Source organism: Macaca thibetana, chromosome 7 (assembly GCF_024542745.1).
Source record: "Macaca thibetana thibetana isolate TM-01 chromosome 7, ASM2454274v1, whole genome shotgun sequence".
NCBI classification, from domain to species: Eukaryota; Metazoa; Chordata; class Mammalia; order Primates; family Cercopithecidae; genus Macaca; species Macaca thibetana.
Genome location: NC_065584.1, coordinates 1743349 through 1763074, shown reverse-complemented (window position 1 = coordinate 1763074; position 19726 = coordinate 1743349). Strand labels below are relative to the sequence as shown.

Sequence of the window (19726 nt, the reverse complement as noted above, 5' to 3'; positions counted from 1 at the left end):
TCTGGCTTCACCCCATGGAACTCATTATGGGCTCAACCTCCCAGACTGGGGGAGGACGGAGTGAGGAGCCCCACACTGCCCATGGCACACCCAGGGGGCCGGGGAGACTGTGCTGGGCTAGGGCAGGGAGTTCTCGCGCAGCCTGTGGGGCTGACGGCTCAGGATAACACCCGTATCTGTTAGCTGTGTCCCTGGTAACACAGCACCCCCGAGTGTGTGGCTTAAGAAACAGAAGTTTATTCCGTCCTGCTTCTGGAGGCCGGGTATCTGGGATGGAGGCCTCGGTGAGGCTGACTCCTCTGTGTGACGGGAGACTCTGTCCCAGGCTCTTTCCTGGCTGCTGGGTGTTGCCAGCTGTCTCTGCCGCTCCTGGCTTGTGGAAGCAGCGCCATCTTCACAGGGCGTTCTCCCCACGTGCTGTCTGTGCCCAGATTTCCCCTTTTGATGGGGACAGCAGTGATATCAGATCAGAGGCTCGCCCTACTCCAGGGTGACCTCATCTGAACTTGATTGCACCTGCAAAGACTCTGTTTCCAAACAAGGTCACATTCTGAGGTCCTGGGGGTTAGGACTTCAACACACGAATTTATAGGGGAACACATTTTAACCCATGAGAGTTTGCCCTCTGCTCCCCCATGATCACGTCCTTCTCACATGCAAAATCCTTGCATCCCATAGCAACACCTCCCAGATGGCTAATCCCTTCCAGCACCAACTCTTCGTCCACAATCTCGGCTGAATATCACCTGCATCAAGTGTGGTAGAAACCCAGGATGAGATGAGGAGAGAAACCATGCAGTGGTGGAGAGTCTCCTGTCCCCTCCGGCCCCGGTGAGTCTGTGTGCACTGTGTGGGTGTGTATGGGGATCCACCTGCTCCCCTATCTACCTGCTCATTTTCCCCAGGCTGTGGGCATTTGGGGCAGGGACCTCAGTGCCCATCCTGCTCTCTCCCAGTTCTATTCAATGCCCCAAGCTGTGCTGGGCTGCAGGTTCTGGGCAGGGTGGGCCCTCAGGAAGGAGAACAGGTCACCTGCTGCTCCCATAAGCCCAGGTCCAGTCCCAGCTGGTGCTCCATCTCTGGCCTCTGCCAACCTTGAGATCCCCAGGTCCTCTGTGTCTCCCTCCTGGGGCCCACCAGGCCTGCTCAGCTCCGAGTCCCATGTCCGTACTCACCCTGCTCTGCTTTTCCTTGGGGTGGTGGCCCTGCCCTGGCCTCCAGAAATTGCCCTTGCCCCCACCCCTTCCTGTGTGAGGGGCCGGGCTGTTCCTCTCCTGCCCGGCGTGTTCCCACCTAAGCCCAACAGGCACAGTGCCCCAGCCCCTCCTGCCCTCTTCTGGCCTTCATGCCTAGCCATGCTGGCAGTCTCCCCCAGTGGCCTGGGCCTTCACCAGGGCCTGGCTCTGTGTCCAGCTGCCCCTCCCGTGGTCCCACGGTGCTGCCCCTTTCCCTCAGTGACAGGGGCTAGACTGCATGGGAATGGGCTGTGTCTTAGCTGTACGCACCTGTGTGTGTGTCGGTGTGTGCATGTGAGTGTGTGTGTGTGCTGGGGTGTGTGTGAAGGTATACTTGTTTCTGGGGGAAGGGGGAGCATCTGCTTTCCTACCTCAGGCCTGGAGTGGCCCTGCCAGGGTGGGTGGGGGCAGCGTGTGTGAGGACAGTGCTGCTTCGGTGTTTGCGTGTGGCTGGTGGGGGCGGGAGGACATGGTGTGGCACGAGTCGAGTCTTGGGTTCCGCATCTCCATCCAGCCGCTCCCGGATGGCCGCACTCCTCAGGGTGCAGAGCAGCCCTGGGGGTCAGGAGGCTGTCGGGACGCTGGAGTCAAGCATTGGCAGGGATGGGGTGGGCTGGACAGGCAGCGTGGCCAGGGTGCTTTGAGCCAGGGCAGTGAACCACCCCCGCAACTTTTTTAAGTTTGAAAGTCATATTTATTCAAGTGTAGTTTATATTCAGTATAATCCATCCTGTTACATGTAAGTTTCAACAAATGCAGTCATGCAACCGCCACTGTAATGCAGATAAACAGTTGTAAGAAGATGAAGAATCTCTCCAAAAATTCCACCAGCCCCTGATCACTAGGAATCCATTGATCTGCTTTCTGTCAGAAGACTCTGACTTCATCATCCAAATGATCTATTATGGAAAATGTTATAAGGATACAAAACACACAAAACCAAGTTTTAAAAAGTGACATATGTAAAAAGTTTTCTTTAGCATACAAACAAAATGAAGGGACCTTCCCATTTTACTACAGACGTGCAGATATTTTTCTTGGTGCACAGAGATAAGGCAGAATTAGAATAAACATGTTCTAAAACTGACCTCTGGAAGAACTAGTCTTTGTCATTTCTTTGCAGAGTATGTGAATCAAGATTAGGGTTTGGTCTTTGGTGTCCGCATTTTGTCAAGGATCAGACAGAAAATACAAATGGAGGGGCCCCTTTCTGAGGCCAGGCCCCACTGTCAGGGCATGTGTGGTGACCAGGGGCCAACACCAGCTGAGGCTAAGAGGCTGCTCTGAGGAGGGCGGGTTTGCAGCTGCCTCTTGGACCCTTTGTTCAGGGACAGGACATGTGTGGCTGGGCAGCAGCCTTCAGACCCCCCGCAGGCTGGTGCCCGGTGCCCACAGCCCTCTGTGGGGTTGTCAGGCCCCTGCACCCATGGTGGGGTGCTGGGATCCAGAGTTCCCTGGGACCAGCTGACCTCTTGTCCTTGGTTTTGGCCCAAATGCAAGTCCCTGGTCTCTTCCAAGTAAATTTATTTTCCCAAGGCTGTGCAGCCTCCACTGCCGCCTGCTCCTTCCCAGGCCTCTTACAAGTCCCGGTGCTGATGCCTTTTTGTCCACCTCGTTTAAACTGTGGCCGCCGCCTCCAGCTCTGTGTCTGCCTCCCAGCGAGGGAGCTGTGGTTGACGATCTCGTGAGTGTCTGACCTTCTGAAGGTTACAGTGTGGAGTTTCGTCGGTCTCACTTAAATGCCTAAGCACCTCTTCAGAAGCCAGTGAGTCATGGGGGTTTCTCCATCTTTTCTCTAACCCTGTTTTCTAAGAATTTTCTTGGCAATTTCCTGGGAACTTGCAAGACAAGATTTTTTTGGTTGGAATGTGGGGTTGAACACCCATATAATGTCCTGACCAGGGCACTGCATAGTGGAGCTGCGGGAAAGTGGACACTGTCCTCCAGACGCCAGGATGGTAGATCCACTGGCAGCTTGCACCCTGAATCTGGAAAAGCCACAGGCACTCAACTTTATCCTGTGAGAGAAGTCACAGGGGCTACATCCTCCAAAGCCACAGGGGTAGAGGTGTCCAAAGTCTTGGGAGCCCACCTGCTACACCCAGTGTGCCCTGGGTATGGGCCTTGAAGTCAAAAGAGATTACCTTGGAGCTTTAAGATTTAATGACTGCCCTGCCAGATGTCTGACCTGTATGGGGCATATAGATCCTTTCTTTTTGCCAACTTCTCCCTTTTGGAATGGGCATGTTTACCCCAATGTCTGCACACTCATTGTATTTTGGGAGTCAATAATTTGTCTTTGATTTCATAGGCTGATAGGTGGAAGGGAGTCATCTTCAGATGAGACGTGGATCTTGGGAATTTTGGGGTGATTCTGGAATGAGGTAAAGCTTTGGGGGACTGAAGGCATGATTGTATTTTGCAAAGTGAGAAGGACATGAGATCTGGGGGGCCAGGGGTGGAAGGATATGATTTATATGTTTGTCCCCTCCGAATCTCATGTTGAAATATGATTCCCAGTGTTGGAGGTGGGGCCTGGTAGGAGGTGATTAGATCATGAGGGCAGATCCCTCATGTATGATTTTGCATCATCCCCTTGGTGATGAGTGAGTTCTCCCCCAGTGAGCTCACACACAATCTAGTTGTTTGAGTCTGGGACTCCCCTCAGCCTCTTACTGCCATTCTTGCCATGTGACATACCTGCTCTTCTGCTATGATTGCAAGTTTTCTGAGGTCCTCGCCAGAAGCAGATGCTGGTGCCAGGCTTCCTATACAGCCTGCAGAACTGTGAGCCGATTCAACCTCTTTCCTTTATAAGTTACCCAGCCTCATGTGTTTCTTTACAGTAATGCAAAAGATGATACCCCTCATCTTCTCCTTTGCCATCATATGGCTTACTTCCATGTGTGTCTGGGTCCTCTCCTCTCATGAGAACACCAGTCTTTAGACTTGGGACCCATCCAAAATTTAGTATGGTGTCATCTCAAGTCCTTACCCTAATTTGTGAAGACTCCATTTCTACATGCAGTCACATTCTGAGGTTCCAGGTGGGCATACATTTGGCCAGGGAGATGCCATCAGCCTGCCACAGCAGCCTATGCAGGTACATTTGCATACAGCTTAGGGTTGACCTTTCCCATGGAAGTATTACATCCCCCTCTGGACTCCAGTTTCACATGTTTTGGAATGCTTCACCTTGTCCAGCAGGATGAGTCTCTTTTCATTTTCTAGTATTTTTCTCTCTCTTCTTTGGATTGGATTAAAAAGAATTGACATATTCTATAGATGCATCTTTAAGTTTTCGGTTCCTTCTCATGTCTGCTGCAATCTGTTATTAAACTTGAGTAATGTTTTTCTCTTTCTTTTCTTTTTTAATAAAATAGAGATGGAGTTTCACCATGTTGCCCAGGCTGGTCTCCAACTCCTGGGATCAAGCGATGCTTCCTTTTTGGCCTCCCAAAGTGCGAGGATTACAGGCATGAGCCACTGTGCCTGGCCAAATGATGTTTTTCATTTCAGAATCATACTTTCAGTTGTAGAATTTTCATTCGGTTCTTGTAAATATTTTCAGTTTCTTATAGAGATTCCCATCTAGTCACTCATTACAACCATATTTTCCTTTAAGTCTTTGAACACATTTAACATAACTTCTTTAAAGTCCTTGTCTGATAACTGAGTCTGCATCTAGGTCACCTTGGAGTTGATCTCCATTGACCTGTTTTTCTTTTGACTATGGATCACCTTTTCGTATTTCTTTGCATACATGGTAATTTTGGATGTGCACCTGATGTTGTTGATAACATGTGGTACTGACGTTGGGTTTTGCATTCTTCCTTAGCAGAGCATTGATTGTTTTTTTCAATGTTAGGAAGCAGTTAGCTTGAGTTGACTCAAACTCCAAAGTCTGTCTGCCCAGCAGTTGTCAGTAGCTGGAATCTCAGTTCTCTCAACCTTACAGGTGTTGCTTTCTGCTGGGCCCTTTGGAGTTTTCCCTACCCACGCACACCTAAGGGATCAGCCAGAGGTTTCTGTGGAGTTTACCTGCAGATTGTGGGGTTTCCCTTCAGTGACCTTCTCCTTTATGGACATCTTCTTTTCATTTCCAGCTGCTCTAAAAATGCAGCCCTGCATCCCACTCCTCACCAGGAGGGCTGCAGTTTCCTGCTTGAACTCTAGCTGCACCTGTTACATGCGCTGGGGTGTGACTTCAGACAAATATTTCAAGGAATAATCCTTACTCGTATTTGCATACTTTTGCTTATGTTCTAGTGCCTATAATTGGTGTGTGTGTGTTGTGTGTGCTTAGTTTTTCCAGTGTTTATAATTGCCATCTGCCAAAGGACTGGTCTGATATTAGCTGCTCCAGCATTATTGGAATCAGAACGACTTTCTCTCATGTGGTTTTTCATTTTCATTTCCCTGTTGACTAGTGTGGTTCAACATCTTTTCATAAGTTTAGTGGCTATTTGGATATCTTCTGTAAAACATCTGTTGAATTCTCTTTCCTATTCCTCTGTTGAATATTTGAAATTTTTTGGTTGGTTTACAGGGATCTTCTCTATATTATGGATCTGTTTCTGTCAGTTAGTTATATATGTTTATAGGAAACAGTGAGAAAAACTGAAATGGACCAAAAGATTACTAGGTGCCTTCAATGGAAAGCAAGGCATCATCTTGTACACTCTTCCAGGTTATTTCATTCTATGGAGCTCTGTATCTTTCATTTTCTTTGAACTATTTTACAACTCTATAAGCCAGGGGTCTCCAACCCCTGGTTCGTGCACTGGAACTGGTTCATGGCCTGTTAGGACCTGGGCCACATAGCAGGAGGAGAGGGGTGAGTGAGCATTACTGTCTGAACTCCACCTCCTGTCAGATCAGTGGCAGCATTAGATTCTCATAGCAGCGAACACTATTGCAAACTGCAGATTCATGTGGTCTACGTTGCACACTCCTTATGAGACCCTAATGCCTAATGATGTGAGATGGAACAGCTTTGTCCCCAAGTCATCCCCCGATCCTGGTCTGTGGAAAAATTGTCTTCCATGGAACTAGTTCCTGGTGGCAAAAAGTTGGGGACCACTGCTCGAAGCTGTAGATAATTGATAGCGATTCAAAACTCTTTGAATTGGTAGAAGTTCAAATTCTCATCTTTGGAAGGACAATGGATTCCTCCTCATCTCCCAGGGAAAAGGGCCATTTTGCATCTATTTATGAACACCTTTTACCATGCTTTAATCAATTATATAAGTGTAGTAGTTTGAATTCCTCTTTGAACTGGTTGTAGCCCCTTAATTAATGAGATAAAGAGCATCTCTGAAATGTGTCATCATGTTTATGTGAGTCATGATCATAATATTTTTTTAAAATGACCTTTTAACTCGTTGAGATTTATTCTCCCCCATGGCCCCACCCAGCCACAGTATCCAGGAAGCTTAGTGTTCTGTGGCCCCGGAGGGCGGGAGACCAGGTGTTGATGAGCAGATCTGAGGTTGGCCACAACTTTTCCCCACAGCTCTGCTTCAACCAGTGCCCTGGGAACGCCTCCCAACCCCACACCTGTCCTGTTGGCCCAGGCGAGCTCCGTGCCATGTGGCATCTCTGCTGGTGACCACCTGGTGAGTATGTGTTGAATAGAGAACTGTGCAGCCCCTCCACAGAGCTTCCAGGGCTCTGTGCTCTCCAAACCTGTCTGGGCTCAAGGGACCTTCTCAGGGTGTGATGTGTTGGTGGCTGTGTTGAGCCCCTGTCCCTGGGGGTAGGACTCAGGCAAGGACAAAGCTTTGGACTCAGAGGTGGTGTGGGGCGAGTGAAAGGAACAGGAGCTTTGGGGTCAGAAATGCAGGTTCCAGCCTGGCATTGTCCCCATGAGCACGGGCTGCAGCCTCACCAATAATTATAAGATTACTCACCTAGTAATCTTTTGGTCCATTTCTGTTTCTCCAATGGTGAAAGTGTCAGAGACCACAGTACGCATTTGAAAAGCATCTAGGGATGGCAGGGTTCTGGGTGTGGACCAGCCCTCCTGACCATAACCCATCACAGCAGGGATGTTATGCGACATCACATCTTGAATACTGAGGGTGTGACCTTCGTCACACCACTGACCTTGATGATTGTGAAAGAAAAATAAAATCTCAGAACTCCAAACTCATTATGCCACAAAGAAAAGCTGAGCTTGGAAGCTGGGTCATGGAAAAAATAAAAATAAAAAAAGAACAAAAATCACACCTTTCCTTTTGTTTCTAAACTGATAGAAGCAGCAGATAGGCCAGGTGTCCCCAGGTGGCCTCCCTCAGCCTGACAATATAAATTAACAGCCCGGTCTTCATGACGTGGGACAAAAGGAGACAAGACATCGTCCCTCCCGCCCCTGAGACGAATGCGTATTTGACGTCTTCTGTTTATTTTCTTATCCAGTGGAGATTTACTGAGCACAAGGTGAACGGGTAAGTGCTCCCTCAACTCCTCTTTTCCATGCAACGTGGGTGCTCAGTGACCTCCAATCAAAGCCTCACAAGAATGTGACCCTCCCCTCCTGATTTTTTCTCTTTCATCTTTCCCCTCCTCCAGCTTTTCCCCTTTTCAATATTGAAGCAGGACACAGTGTGATTCCACCTGGGGTCAGGTGTGGTGTGGTCCACGTGGACAGCTAGGAAGGTGGTCCCTGACCGTGGTGGTCCGCGTTTCCTGGGAGACAGCCAGACGTGGGTGCTGAGGGGAAGAGGCCGGTGCAGTCGCAGGACGGGAGAGAGCATGTCCATTGTGCTGAGCGGGCTGGGAGGGATCCACAGAGAAGACGGTGTGGCTCAGCAGCCAGCACTGGGGACGGGAACGTGGGTGAAGGGCCTGGCACATGGAGCAGCTGAAGGCGTGAGGCTGTGACCTGCCCGGGAAGCCCGTGCCTGAGTTTGCAGGGTGAGTGCTGGAGTCGCACAGGCTTGTGTCCCTGTGCGAGGCCTGTGTGAGTACACGTTTGTGTCACGTGGCTCCCATGCATGGCAGGCATTGTCACGTGGCCCCCACGCGTGGCAGGCATTGTCGTGTGGTCCTCACACTTGGCAGACATGTGCAGCCTTAGTACCATGCCAGACTGGGCTTTCTGTCTCCTCCAGGCCCAGCCCTGCCATTTGAGCAGGGAGCTTGGCCATGGGACTGATGTTCCATCTCCTCCAGGCCTGGCCCTGGCCTGCCATGTTAGCAGGTATCTTGGCCATGGGAGTGGTGAGCACAGGTGTGGCCGTGCCGGGCCTCGCTGGTTGGGCTCGGTGGGGACCCCACACCCCTTGCTGGGTGTGGGTAGCAGAGGGGCCGAGGTGCCCTCTGGGAGGTGGTTGGGCAGGGGCAGGGTCAGGAGCATGTTGGGAGACGGGGGTTCAGCTAGGTTCCTTCCCTGTGCAGGGGCTCAGCTGAAACCTGGGCTCTCACTCCCCTCACCCCTGCCTCCCCAGCATCCTCTCTCTGCCCCTCTTCAGCCTGCCTCGGGCCTTGCTCTGGGACCCCTGCTGAGAGGACAGGAGGCGCTTCAGCAGCACCCTGTGCTGGGCGGACGCTGAGGTCACAGCCTCGCTCTGTGTCCCCTCACAAGGCCACGTGGTGGCAGGTCCTTCCTCCAGTCTAACCAGAGTCCTGCTTGCTGCTCTGCAAGCCCACTTGGGTCCCGTGGGGCAGGGGCACCTGGCAGGGTGGGCTTCGTGGATTCAAGGGCCACCAATTCCTCCAGGTCAACATGCTCAGATGGTTCCATTCTCCCCCTTCCCTCGGCCACAGGGACCTCTGTATCCTGGGCTGACCACAAATGTCAACACAAGAGTCACACCAGGAAAGTCACACCATGTCACATGTCACACCACATCACACTATGTCACACCAGGGATGTCACGCCACATCCCACCATGGAAATCATCACACTGGGGATGTCGTACCCTGTCACACCCCATCATGCCACATCACACCATGTCCCACTGCATCACATCACACCAAGGATGTGATACCCTGTCACAGCACATCTCATGTCACATCATGTCACACCACACCCCATCACACCCCATCACACGAGAGATGTCACATCCCATTACACCACATCACATTACGTCACACCATGTCAAACTACATCATACTACATCACACCAGGGATGTCGCACCACAGCACATTGTCACACTGCAACATACTACATCGAATTATGTCAAACCACATCACACCCCATCACAACACATCACATTACACCACATTAGCTACATCATACCCCATCACACCAGGGATGTTATGCCACATCACATATGTTACACCACATCACACCAGGGAGGCACACTCATCACATTGTCACACCATGTCACAACACATCTTACCCCATCACACCAGGGATGTTACACCCTGTCACACCACATCACACCACATCACACCAGGAGTGTTGCACCCCATCACTCTCCATCACATCACACTGGATCACATTATGTCACACCACATCATACCACATCATACCTCATCACATCAGGAATGTCACACCACATCACATCACATGTTACACCACATCACACCTCATCACATCACATCATGTCACACCACATCACATGTCACACCACATCACACTATATCACCCCTAGTTACACTTCATCACACCACATTACACCAGGGATGTCACACCGAGTCACAGCACATCACATCATGTCACACCTTACCACATCACACCATGTCATACCCCATCACACCACATCACACCACATCACACCAGGGATGTCACACTCTGTCACACCACATCACACCATATCATACCCCATCACACCACATCACACCACATCACACCAGGGATGTCATACTCTGTCACAACACATCACACCATACCATACCCCATCACACTACATCACACCACATCACACCAGGGATGTTACACTCTGTCACACCACATCACACCATGTCATACCCCATCATACCAGGGATGTCATACCCCATCCGACTGCATCACATCACATCACACCATGTCCAGTCATGTCACATCACATCACACCAGGGACATTGCACCACATCACACCACATCACATCACACCAGGGATGTCACACTCTGTCATACCACATCGTAGCACATCACACCATGTCCTGTCACATCACACCACATTACACCCTGTCACACCACGGACATCACACCACGTCACACCATGTTGTGTTACATCGCAGCATGGATGGCTGGAGGGTGTGCAGGGGTCACCCAAGTGCAGCCTTGCTGGAGAGTTGAGGGAGGGTCCTGGGGCTGGGCGTGGTGTTCCTGCAGGAGGGCTGTTCCAGGAAGGCTGGCCCTCTGGAGGATGCTCGGTCCCAGGTGGAAAGGGGGAGGTGGGGCCTGGGTGCCTCAGGGAGGGGCCCAATTTCCCCAGGGAACCTGGTCCAGGCACCAGGCCCTGAAGGGGGCAGGAGCTGCAGGGAGCATCTGCTTGTTCCCAACTCAGCCTGCTCAGGGCACGGAATGACGCAGCGCCCAGCACTGTCCTGGGTTTCCCTTCCTTAGCTTGGCCGGGCCGTCTGTCATCAGATAGTGGACTGGAGCGCATCCCATCAGAGCACCCAGAGGCCCCGAGGGCCGCCTGAAGGGCAGAGGGTGGAGACCTGTCCAGCAGGGTCCCTGCAGGCTGGCTCGTTCTCTGGGCAAAGCTCTCCTGCATCTCTGGGACGCCATCCTTGGGCTTCGGATAGAGCCGGTGAGGCAGCAGCTGCCCGCCCTGACCCCAGGTGCTGTCTCCCTCACCCCCTCGCGGCTGCAGCAGTGTGTCCTGGGAGTTAAAGGGCTGGGCTTCAGCACCCGGTTCAGGCCAGGCCCCCTGGAGCCCACCCTCCAGCGGTGAGGCCTCCCACGGCACCGCAGGGCCTGGAGTCTGGGGATTTCACCCCAACTCTGTGTTTGGTGCAGCTCCTGCTGCTCGATGCCACACCAACGAATCCAACCACTCCCCTTTTCCTGGGTGAGATGGTCTCTCTCCTGCCACAGGAAACTCCGATGGCATTTCCCAGCCCAGCCACCGCAGCCACCTTGGTAACAAGACCATGTCCTTGACTGAGTTCCAGCCAGGCTCCTTGGAGCCTCTCCACTCGGCCTCAGCTTTGGCTCGTAAAGACTTGAGCAGACACTAACAGTGTCTAACAGCTTCTGGCCGCACCCCTAGGCCGCCCCCTGCCCCGTCAACACCTGCGTGAGAAAGCTCCGTGCACCAGAACTGACTGTTTGCTCCAACCCCGACCTGCCTTTCTCAGGGCGTCTGCTGAAAGGGCTGCAACCACACGTCCTTCTGTCCGTTCCCGATGTCTGTGCATTTCCTGTGACCCAGGAGGGTCTTTCTCGGGACCTGGGAGCCACTCCCTGAAGTGTCCCCATTGGGAAGATGGGCCGGTGTCTCCAGGCTCTGGGAGGACAGAATCCTGACCTCAACAGTGGCCGGCGCGGACACAGCGGGCCCCATCCCAGGGACGCTGACCAGCGCTGGGCAACTTTTCCCTTCCCCGACGCCTGAGCCCCGAGCACCCTCGCTGCTCCCCGTACCGTCTCCCTTTACAAGGCTGTCGCCTCTGCACAGATGGAGGTGAGTTCAGGTCTTGCCGGACTCTTTCTTCTGTTGCAATAGTTATTTCTGTTGAAAATCTGTCCTTGCTACATGATCTAGTGCCCAGCTTTATCTTTGAAAATGTCTGTCTTCACCTCTGCGTCTCCTGCCTGGTCCTTGTTTCTGGCACCCAACGTGTCTCTTATGGGCTGAATCTTACCCCGGAATGAATCACACCAGGTTTCACCCATACCTGATCAAGGTGATATTTTGATGAGATTTCAGGCTGAGAATTGATGCTGAAAGGGCTAAGTCTGGGGGATGCTGAGATAGGATCAATGTATTTTGCATGTGAGAAGAACATGAATTTTGGGGGGCCAGAGTATGGACTGTTATGAGTTACATTGTGACCGCTACAAATTCATATATTGAAGTCTTAATCCCTGGCCTCGCAATGTGACTGTATTTGGAGATGGGGCCTTTACAGAGGTCATTACGTTCCTATGAGGTGAATCTAATCTGATGTGTGTTCTTCTGAGAAGAGAAGCTTAGGACACAGGCACACAGAGGGATGGCCATGTGAGGACCTAGGGAGGAGACGGTGTGTATAAGCCAAGGAGAGAGGGCTTGAGAGAAACCAGCCCTGCCTGCATCCCCATCTCAGATTCCTGGTCCCTAGGCCTGGGAGGATCCAGGTCTGCGGTGCGAGCCGCCCCTCTGTGGTCCTGAGCTGACTCACACAGATCTGACACCCACCTCTTGATTCTGGAAGGCCCTCTGTGTGGCTCTGCCTGGCCAGTCTGAGCCAGCTCCCAGGCCCCAACCCAGCTTGTCCTGGAAGCCCTGCCCCATGCAGAGTGACCAGGGCAGGCAGCACCATGCCCAGCAGGAGGAGAAACTGCATCCACGTAGGCAAGAGGAGAAGCCCCGGGGTCCATGTAGTGACGGGGCCAGGGAGGGCCGCGTGGACAGTGCGTGTGGCCGCAGGAGGCGGGGGCGTGTGCAGGGAGCCCCCGAGGTGCAGCTCGACCAGCTGCCTCCTGACTCTGCTTCCCACCGGGCGCAGGACACGCGTGAACACAGGAAGGCTGCTCCCATCACAAAGTACAAGACTTAAAAAGGATATTTTATTGTCATCAAAAACGAGAAACATTAAAGAGAATTAATGAGCTTTAGAAAATTTAAAAGAAGAAAAAAGCTACCAAAGCTGAAATCATGGCACCTCCTCCCAGTGAGCCCGGGAGTCCTCCCTGACGGCCGAGGCAGGCGCTTGCTGCGCTCCCGCTCGTGCCTCCCTTCCTGTCTGCAGACTCTGCGTGACATTCACCGAACGGCGTGACGCGGGCAGCAGAGCGTGGCAGCCTCTGTCCAGCAGTCGTGGCCGGCAGCCCCGCTCTCCCCAGGCCGCGGGCACCCTCTTTGCCGTCTCGCCTCCAGCTCCTGCCCCAGAGTGGCTGCTTGTTCCTGCTGCACGTGACTTGGGGCTGGACTTAAGCCTCTGTGATGAGTTCCGCTGTGTTCACGCTCCTGGCTCTCCTGGTGTCCCTCCACCTCTCTCCCCGGTGCTCCTGGGCCTCCTCTGTCCCAAGGACCCACCAAGGCTGAGTCTTGCCTGCCTGGGACCTGGTCACCAGGCCTCCTCTGGCAGACCTGTCTGGGCAGATGCTCACTCCTTCCTTGGGCTGTCCTCACCCTTGCCCTGTAGGGCTCCTGTAGCGACCCGTGTCCCGGGCTCTTCTCTGAGTGATCTTGGCGGAGTGGAGTGGGTGGGAGGTGGCCGTGTCCTGGGCCTGGCCCTGGTCCCTCCTCTCCCAGTGCAGACTGTGGGGCTGGCTGTCCCTGTGGGTCGAGTTCCACCCGAGAATCCAGCAGCGTGGGCAGGCAGCCAAGGGGCGGTGCTGGCACCGAGACCCTGTTCCATGGGAGGCTTCTTCCCAGGAGCCGGAGAGCAGCGTGCGTGGCTTGAAATAAGAACAACCTCATTCCTCATGTCTGTTCCCAGGAGTGCCCAGAATGGAGGCGGCTGGCTGCGGGCTGGGAGGAAGGCCGTCTGACTGAGCCTTCGCAGCTCTCCGAAGCCTCCCCAACAGGGCCTGATGGTGCTGTGGCTTCCCCGCCTTGGTGGCTGATGCTCCCACTCACCATGTGGAAAGCACACCTGTGTTCAGGAGGCTGGCGTGGACGGGGTGGCTCCAGGGCCAGCTCCTGCCTGGGTGGGCGCCTGGTATGCCGGCCGCTGCCTCCTTTTTGTGAGCATCTGGCAGGCCAGAGGGTAGGAATGTCCTGCTGAGGGGACAGCTGGCCCCCAGCGCCCTGCATGCACCAAGCAGCGGAGGTTTGGGGTAGACCTGCTATGCACAGGGTCTGGAAGGGGGACGTGTCTGGTATAGCAGGGTCAGAGGGCAACTGCTAGGCCAGAGAGCCATGGGGTTGAGGGCGGTGAGGTCAGGGGGCACCAGTGGCCTGGGTGGTGGCTAAGCATGGCCCTTGGCTCCTGTGTGGGGTCTGGGTGGCCCTGGATACCCCACAGAGGTTGACCCTAGGGCCCCTGCCCGATCATGTTCCTGTAGTCGGGGATGATGGTCTGCTTCAGGTCCACCACCGAGGAGAAGATCCACTTCACCTGTAGGCAAGGCACAGCACAGGAGTGAGTGAGGCCACGGCCCTGCCCCCGAGGCCCACCCATCCCTCAGGCTACTGAGGCCACAGCCCTGCCCCCGAGGCCCACCCACCCTTCAGGCCACTGAGGCCACAGCCCTGCCCCCAGTCCCACCCACCCCTCAGGCCACTGAGGCTATAGCACTGTCCCCGAGGCCCTCCCACCCCTCAGGCCACTGAGGCCATAGTCCTGTCCCCAAGTCCTACTCGCCCCTCAGGCCACTGAGGCCACAGCCCTGCCCCTGAGGTCCATCTACCTCTCAGGTCACTTAGGCCACAGCCCTGCCCCTGAGGCCCATCTGCTTTTCAGGCCACCCAGGTGCCAGGGTGTCTACACTGCCTGCCCCCAGGCCTGGACATGGAGAGCAGGGCCAGGGTAGTGACAGCATGTGGGACAACACAGAAGACAGTGTCAGGGACAGGTGGGTACAGCGTGGGGGACAGTGTCAGGGAGAGGTGGGGAGAGTGGGGGACAGTGTCAGGGACAGGTGGGGAGAGTGTTGGACACTGTTAGGGAGAGGTGGGGACAGTGTTAGGGAGAGGTGGGGAGAGTGTGGGGGACAGTATGGGGGACAGTGTCGGGGACAGTGTCAGGGACAGGTGGGCAGAGTGGCGGACAGTGTTAAGGAGAGGTGGGGAGAGTGTGGGTGACAGTGTCAGGACAGGAGGGGACAGGTAGGGACAGTGTGAGGGACAGTGTGAGGGACAGGTAGGGACAGTGTGGGGGCAGTGTCAGGGAGAGGTGGGGAGAGCGTTGGAGACAGCAACAGGGACAGGTGGGGAAGTGTCGGTGACTGTTGGGGACAGGTGACAGCGTGGGGGACAGTGTCAGGGACAGTGTCGGGGACAGGAGGGGACAGCATGGGGGACAGTGTTGGGGACTGGTGGGTACAGCCTGGGGAACAACATCGGGGACAGGTGGGGACAGCATAGGGGAAAGTGCCAGGAATGGGAGACAGCATGTGGAACAGCATCAGGGACACGCAGAGACCGTGTGGGGGACAGTGTTAGGGAGAGGTGGGGAGATCTTGGGGTACAGCATCAGGGACAGGTGGGGAAAGCATGTGAGACAGTGTTGGGGACAAGTGGGAACAGCATCGGGGACAGGTGGGGACAGTGTGGGGCACAGTCTCTGGAATAGGGGATAGCATGTGGGACAGTGTTGGGGACAGCATCAGGGACAGGTGGAGACCATGTGGGGGACAGCGTGGGAGAGCGTCAGGGATAGTGGGGGGACAGTGTCAGGAATAGGGGACAGCAGGTGGGACAGCAAGGGGACAGGTGGAGACAGCATGGGGGACATTGTCGAGAACAGGTAGGGGCAGCGTGGGGAACAGTGTCAGGGACAGTTTGTAAGAGAGTGGGGGACAGCATCAGGGACAGGTGGGGACAGCATGGGGGACAGTGTCAGGAATGGGGAACAGCATGGGGGATAGTCTCAGGGACATGTGGGGACAGCCTGGGGGACACTGTTGGACAGGTGGGGACAGCGTGGGGGACAGTGCCAGGGACAGTTTGTGAGACAGTGGGGGACAGCGTCAGGGACAGGTGGAGACAGCCTGGGGGAGAGTGTCAGGGACAGTTTGTGACAGCATGGGGGACAGTGTCAGGGACAGCTGGGGACAATGTGCGCCGACCTTGAAGAAGGTGACGGTGGCACTGTAGCACACGCTTAGCAGGAAGAGTGTGATGAAGATGGTGATGGTCGTCCACAGCCCGTCCAGCTCCCCGTCCTGCGCCTCCGCACAGCTCTCCTCCAGTTGCAGCTCTGGACAGGAAGGGGGTGGTCAGTGCCGTGTCCCGCTGGGCTCGGGCCTCTGGGGGCGATTCCCTCTGTGGCGGGGCCCAGGATGTAGGGCCCGGCCGGGATGGGCCAACAGTGTCCTGAGGTCAGCTCCCCGCAGCTGCCCGCCCTGTGCACCAGCTTTGGCCCCGGGGCTCCGCCAGACACCCGGCCCTAGGTAGCGACCCGGCCCTCAGCAGGACCCACTCCCCGTCTCCCGTGTCCCTCCCTGAGGCCCAGAGGGCAGGAGGATGGTGAAGCCCACCCCTCAGGTGACCCCAGCTGCAGGGAAGGGCGGTACTGGGAAGTGGGCCAGAGCCAGGGACGCGATGTGGCGTGGGTTCCCCTGTGTGTGGGGGCCTGTGTGTGTGCGGCGGCTGCAGGGGCTCCGCTGTGAGAGGAGGGCTGGGTTTGTGTGAGCTGGTCAGCGTGTGGACAAGCTGCTGAGTGGCTCGTGGGCCTTGAGGTGCTGCGTGGGGCTCGTGGGGGCCTGTGTCCGCGGAGTGTTCACGTGTGTGGGGACCTTGCTGTGGTCTGGGTGCTGTGCAGGTCGCCCGTGTGAGGCTCTGTGTGAGGCGTGCGCGCGTGTGTGTGTGTGTGTGGAGGCTGTGTGGCCGGCCAACTTCAGTGCCGGGTTTAATGGGTCTGGGCTGAGTGTGTGTGTGGGCATCTGGACCAGTCCCTCCACAGGGCCCGAGAGTGCATGTCCCCAGGAGTCGGTTATGTCCCCATGCGGGTGTGAGGCTGGGCAGGGCTGCCAGGGGTTAGTGCCGTGGGGGCAGATGGGTGAGGGAGGGCCTGTCCCTACGCACATGGACTAGGTATGCCCCCGAGTGGGCAGGGGGTCTGAGGACAGGGAGCTCACAGATCAGGACAGTCTCCTACAGAGGCAGGGGCTGTGTGCCTGTCCCCAGGGGGCTCCTAGGCTTCTGGTGGCCCAGCCCAGGGCAGCTGCTGCTGGAGGGAGGGCCTCGCTGGCAAAGCCCCCAGCCCCACCGAGGGCGGCCCCTGGCTGAGCCCCACCCCACAGTGTGGGGTCAGTGGGACCCGCTGTGCCTCCCTCGTGCCCCTCAGGCTTCAGACTCAGCCTGACCCGCGGAAAGAACCATCAGAGTCTCGCAGGGGCCCAGGGCAGCGCTGGGTGCTTTATTTCCATGCCGGGCGCCTGGGAAGTATGTACACGGGGTGCGGGCCAAGCATCCTCGTGCCACCCCGAGAGCCCGGGGGGCGGGGGCTTGCCGGGTGTCGCACTCATTTACCCGGAGACACGGAGAGGCTCTTCTGGGTGTAGTGGTTGTGCAGAGCCTCATGCATCACGGAGCATGAGAAGGTGTTCCCCTGCTGCCACCTGCTCTTGTCCACGGTGAGCTTGCTGTAGAGGAAGTAGGAGCCGTCGGAGTCCAGCACGGGCGGGGTGGTCTTGTAGGTGTTCTCCGGCTGCCCGCTGCTCTCCCACTCCACGACGATGTCGCTGGGGTAGAAGCCTTTGATCAGGCAGGTCAGGCTGACCTGGTTCTTGGTCAGCTCCTCCCGGGGCGGGGGCAGGGTGTACACCTGCGGCTCTCGGGGCTGCCCTGTAGGGACAGAGGTTGGCACAGCGGTCACTCCCAGGGCAGAAGGTGGGCTGAGCCGGCCTCTGTCCACGTGGCCCTCGTGCCCCGCGGGTCCCACCTTTGGTTTTGGAGACAGTTTTCTGCCTTGGGGCCGGGAGGGCTTTGTTGGAGACCTTGCACGTGTACTCCTTGCCGTTCAGCCAGTCCTGGTGCGTGACGGTGAGGACGCTGACCACGCGGTACGTGCTGTTGAACTGCTCCTCCCGTGGCTTCGTCTGGGCATTGTGCACCTCCACGCCGTCCACGTACCAGTTGAACTTGACATCGGGTTCTTCCTGGCTCACGTCCACCACCACGCACGTGACCTCAGGGGTCCGGGAAATCATGAGGGTGTCCTTGGGTTTTGGGGGGAAGAGGAAGACTAACGGTCCCCCCAGGAGTTCAGCTGAGGAAGAGATGGAGGTGGGCATGTCAGCACCCGGGCGGGGCCTGTCCCTGGACACAGGCCACTCTAGGGCGCTTGTCCCACCTTCAGCTGGAGGGTGAGGCCTGGGCTGGCTTACCTGGGCACGGTGGGCACGTGGAACGACATGGGAGCCCTGCAGAGAGAAGATTGGGAGTTACTGGGATGTGGGAGGCGAGAAGGTGTCTGAGCTGAGGGAGTGGAGTTTGGCCTTTGGGGTGGGCTTAGGTCAGGGCAGGGTCCTCCCAGATATGGCTCTTGGCAGGTCTGAGCCCAGCACCTGCCCCTGTGTGTGCAGGGCCTGGGGTAGGGGCATTCAGCCTGTGCTTGCTCGGAGCCTGGTGGAAAAAGCCAGAAGACTGGCTCCCTGAGCATGAGTGGGGTGGGCAGAGGCCTCTGGGTGAGGAGACAGACGGGGCCTGCCCTGATGCCCTGGGCTGGGGCTGCACAGCCAGGGTTTGTCCAGGCAGGAGGGCCGAGCCTGCCTTCCAGCAGACACCCCCCCTCCCTCGCTGGCCTCTCACCAACTGTCTTGTCCACCTTGGTGTTGCTGGGCTCATGAACGACGTTGCAGACGTAGGTCTGGGTGCCCAAGCTGCTGGAGGGCACGGTCACCACGCTGCTGAGGGAGTAGAGCCCTGAGGACTGTAGGACAGCCGGGAAGGTGTGCACGCCGCTGGTCAGGGCGCCTGAGTTCCACGACACGGTCACGGGTTCGGGGAAGTAGTCCTTGACCAGGCAGCCCAGGGCCGCTGTGCTCTGGGAGGTGCTCCTGGAGCAGGACGCCAGGGGGAAGACCGATGGGCCCTTGGTGGAGGCTGCAAGAGACGTGGCGCCATGTGACTGCTGTGTGGGACAGAGCTGGGCCCAGGGCGCAGAGGCCCCTCCGTTCTTGTCTCTCAGCGAGGGTCCATGTCTGGGCTCACGGGCATTGGGTGTGCACCTGGCTGGTGCCACCTGCCTCACCTTGGCCCCCTCCCTGCCCCAAAGGCAAGGTCAGGCCCAGCCTGCCCCAGAAGGCTTGCAGGAGTGGCGGCCCTGCGGTGCCCTTCTGCAGGCACCCCTGCAGCCTAGGAGGCGGGGCTGGGCAGCCGGGTTAGTGCTCTGTGTCTGCAGGGAGTCAGCACAGCCCAGGGCCTCTAGCTTGGCCTCGGCTCTGGCCATCGGTGCCACCTCAGGAATGGCTCATGCCCGTCGGCCCCACTCCAGCCTTTTATGGGTGCCTGGCTTGACCAGTGGCCACTGTTCTCAGATGGCTTCTCGTGGGTCCCCCGAGCCCCCTGAAGCCCCTGACCCTGCCGCCCCATCGTGGCCCTCCCCTAGTGAGTGGGCCTGACTTCCCCAGGGCCCTGGTCATAGCCTGCCCTCTGCCCTCCAGGGCCCTGTTTTTCTGTGCAGCAGAGGGGCCAGACACTGCATAGGGTTGGGACCCTCAGCCCCAGGGCCCTGGAACCTCCTGCCTTGGAATAGCCCCCGGGAGCCCCCTCCTCAGCGTCTCCCCCGTTTC

At 56.4% G+C, this 19726-nt stretch overlaps 1 long non-coding RNA gene and 1 gene segment (V, D, J or C); one reads left to right on the top strand and one right to left on the bottom strand.

The window, feature by feature from the left end:
* Positions 1–19726, bottom strand: part of LOC126958570 (immunoglobulin heavy constant gamma 2-like) — a 186921-nt gene that overhangs the window by 10224 nt on the left and 156971 nt on the right. Inside the window, 4 exon segments of the C gene segment in view lie at positions 17463–17777; positions 17875–18201; positions 18320–18355; positions 18744–19037. Coding sequence covers positions 17463–17777; positions 17875–18201; positions 18320–18355; positions 18744–19037 — 972 coding nt within the window.
* The window catches only part of LOC126958621 (uncharacterized), a 150272-nt gene continuing 142027 nt past the window's right edge, over positions 11482–19726 (top strand). The window contains exon 1 of the long non-coding RNA XR_007727242.1: positions 11482–11801. This is a non-coding gene — a long non-coding RNA (uncharacterized LOC126958621). The remainder of the gene's footprint in view (positions 11802–19726) is intronic.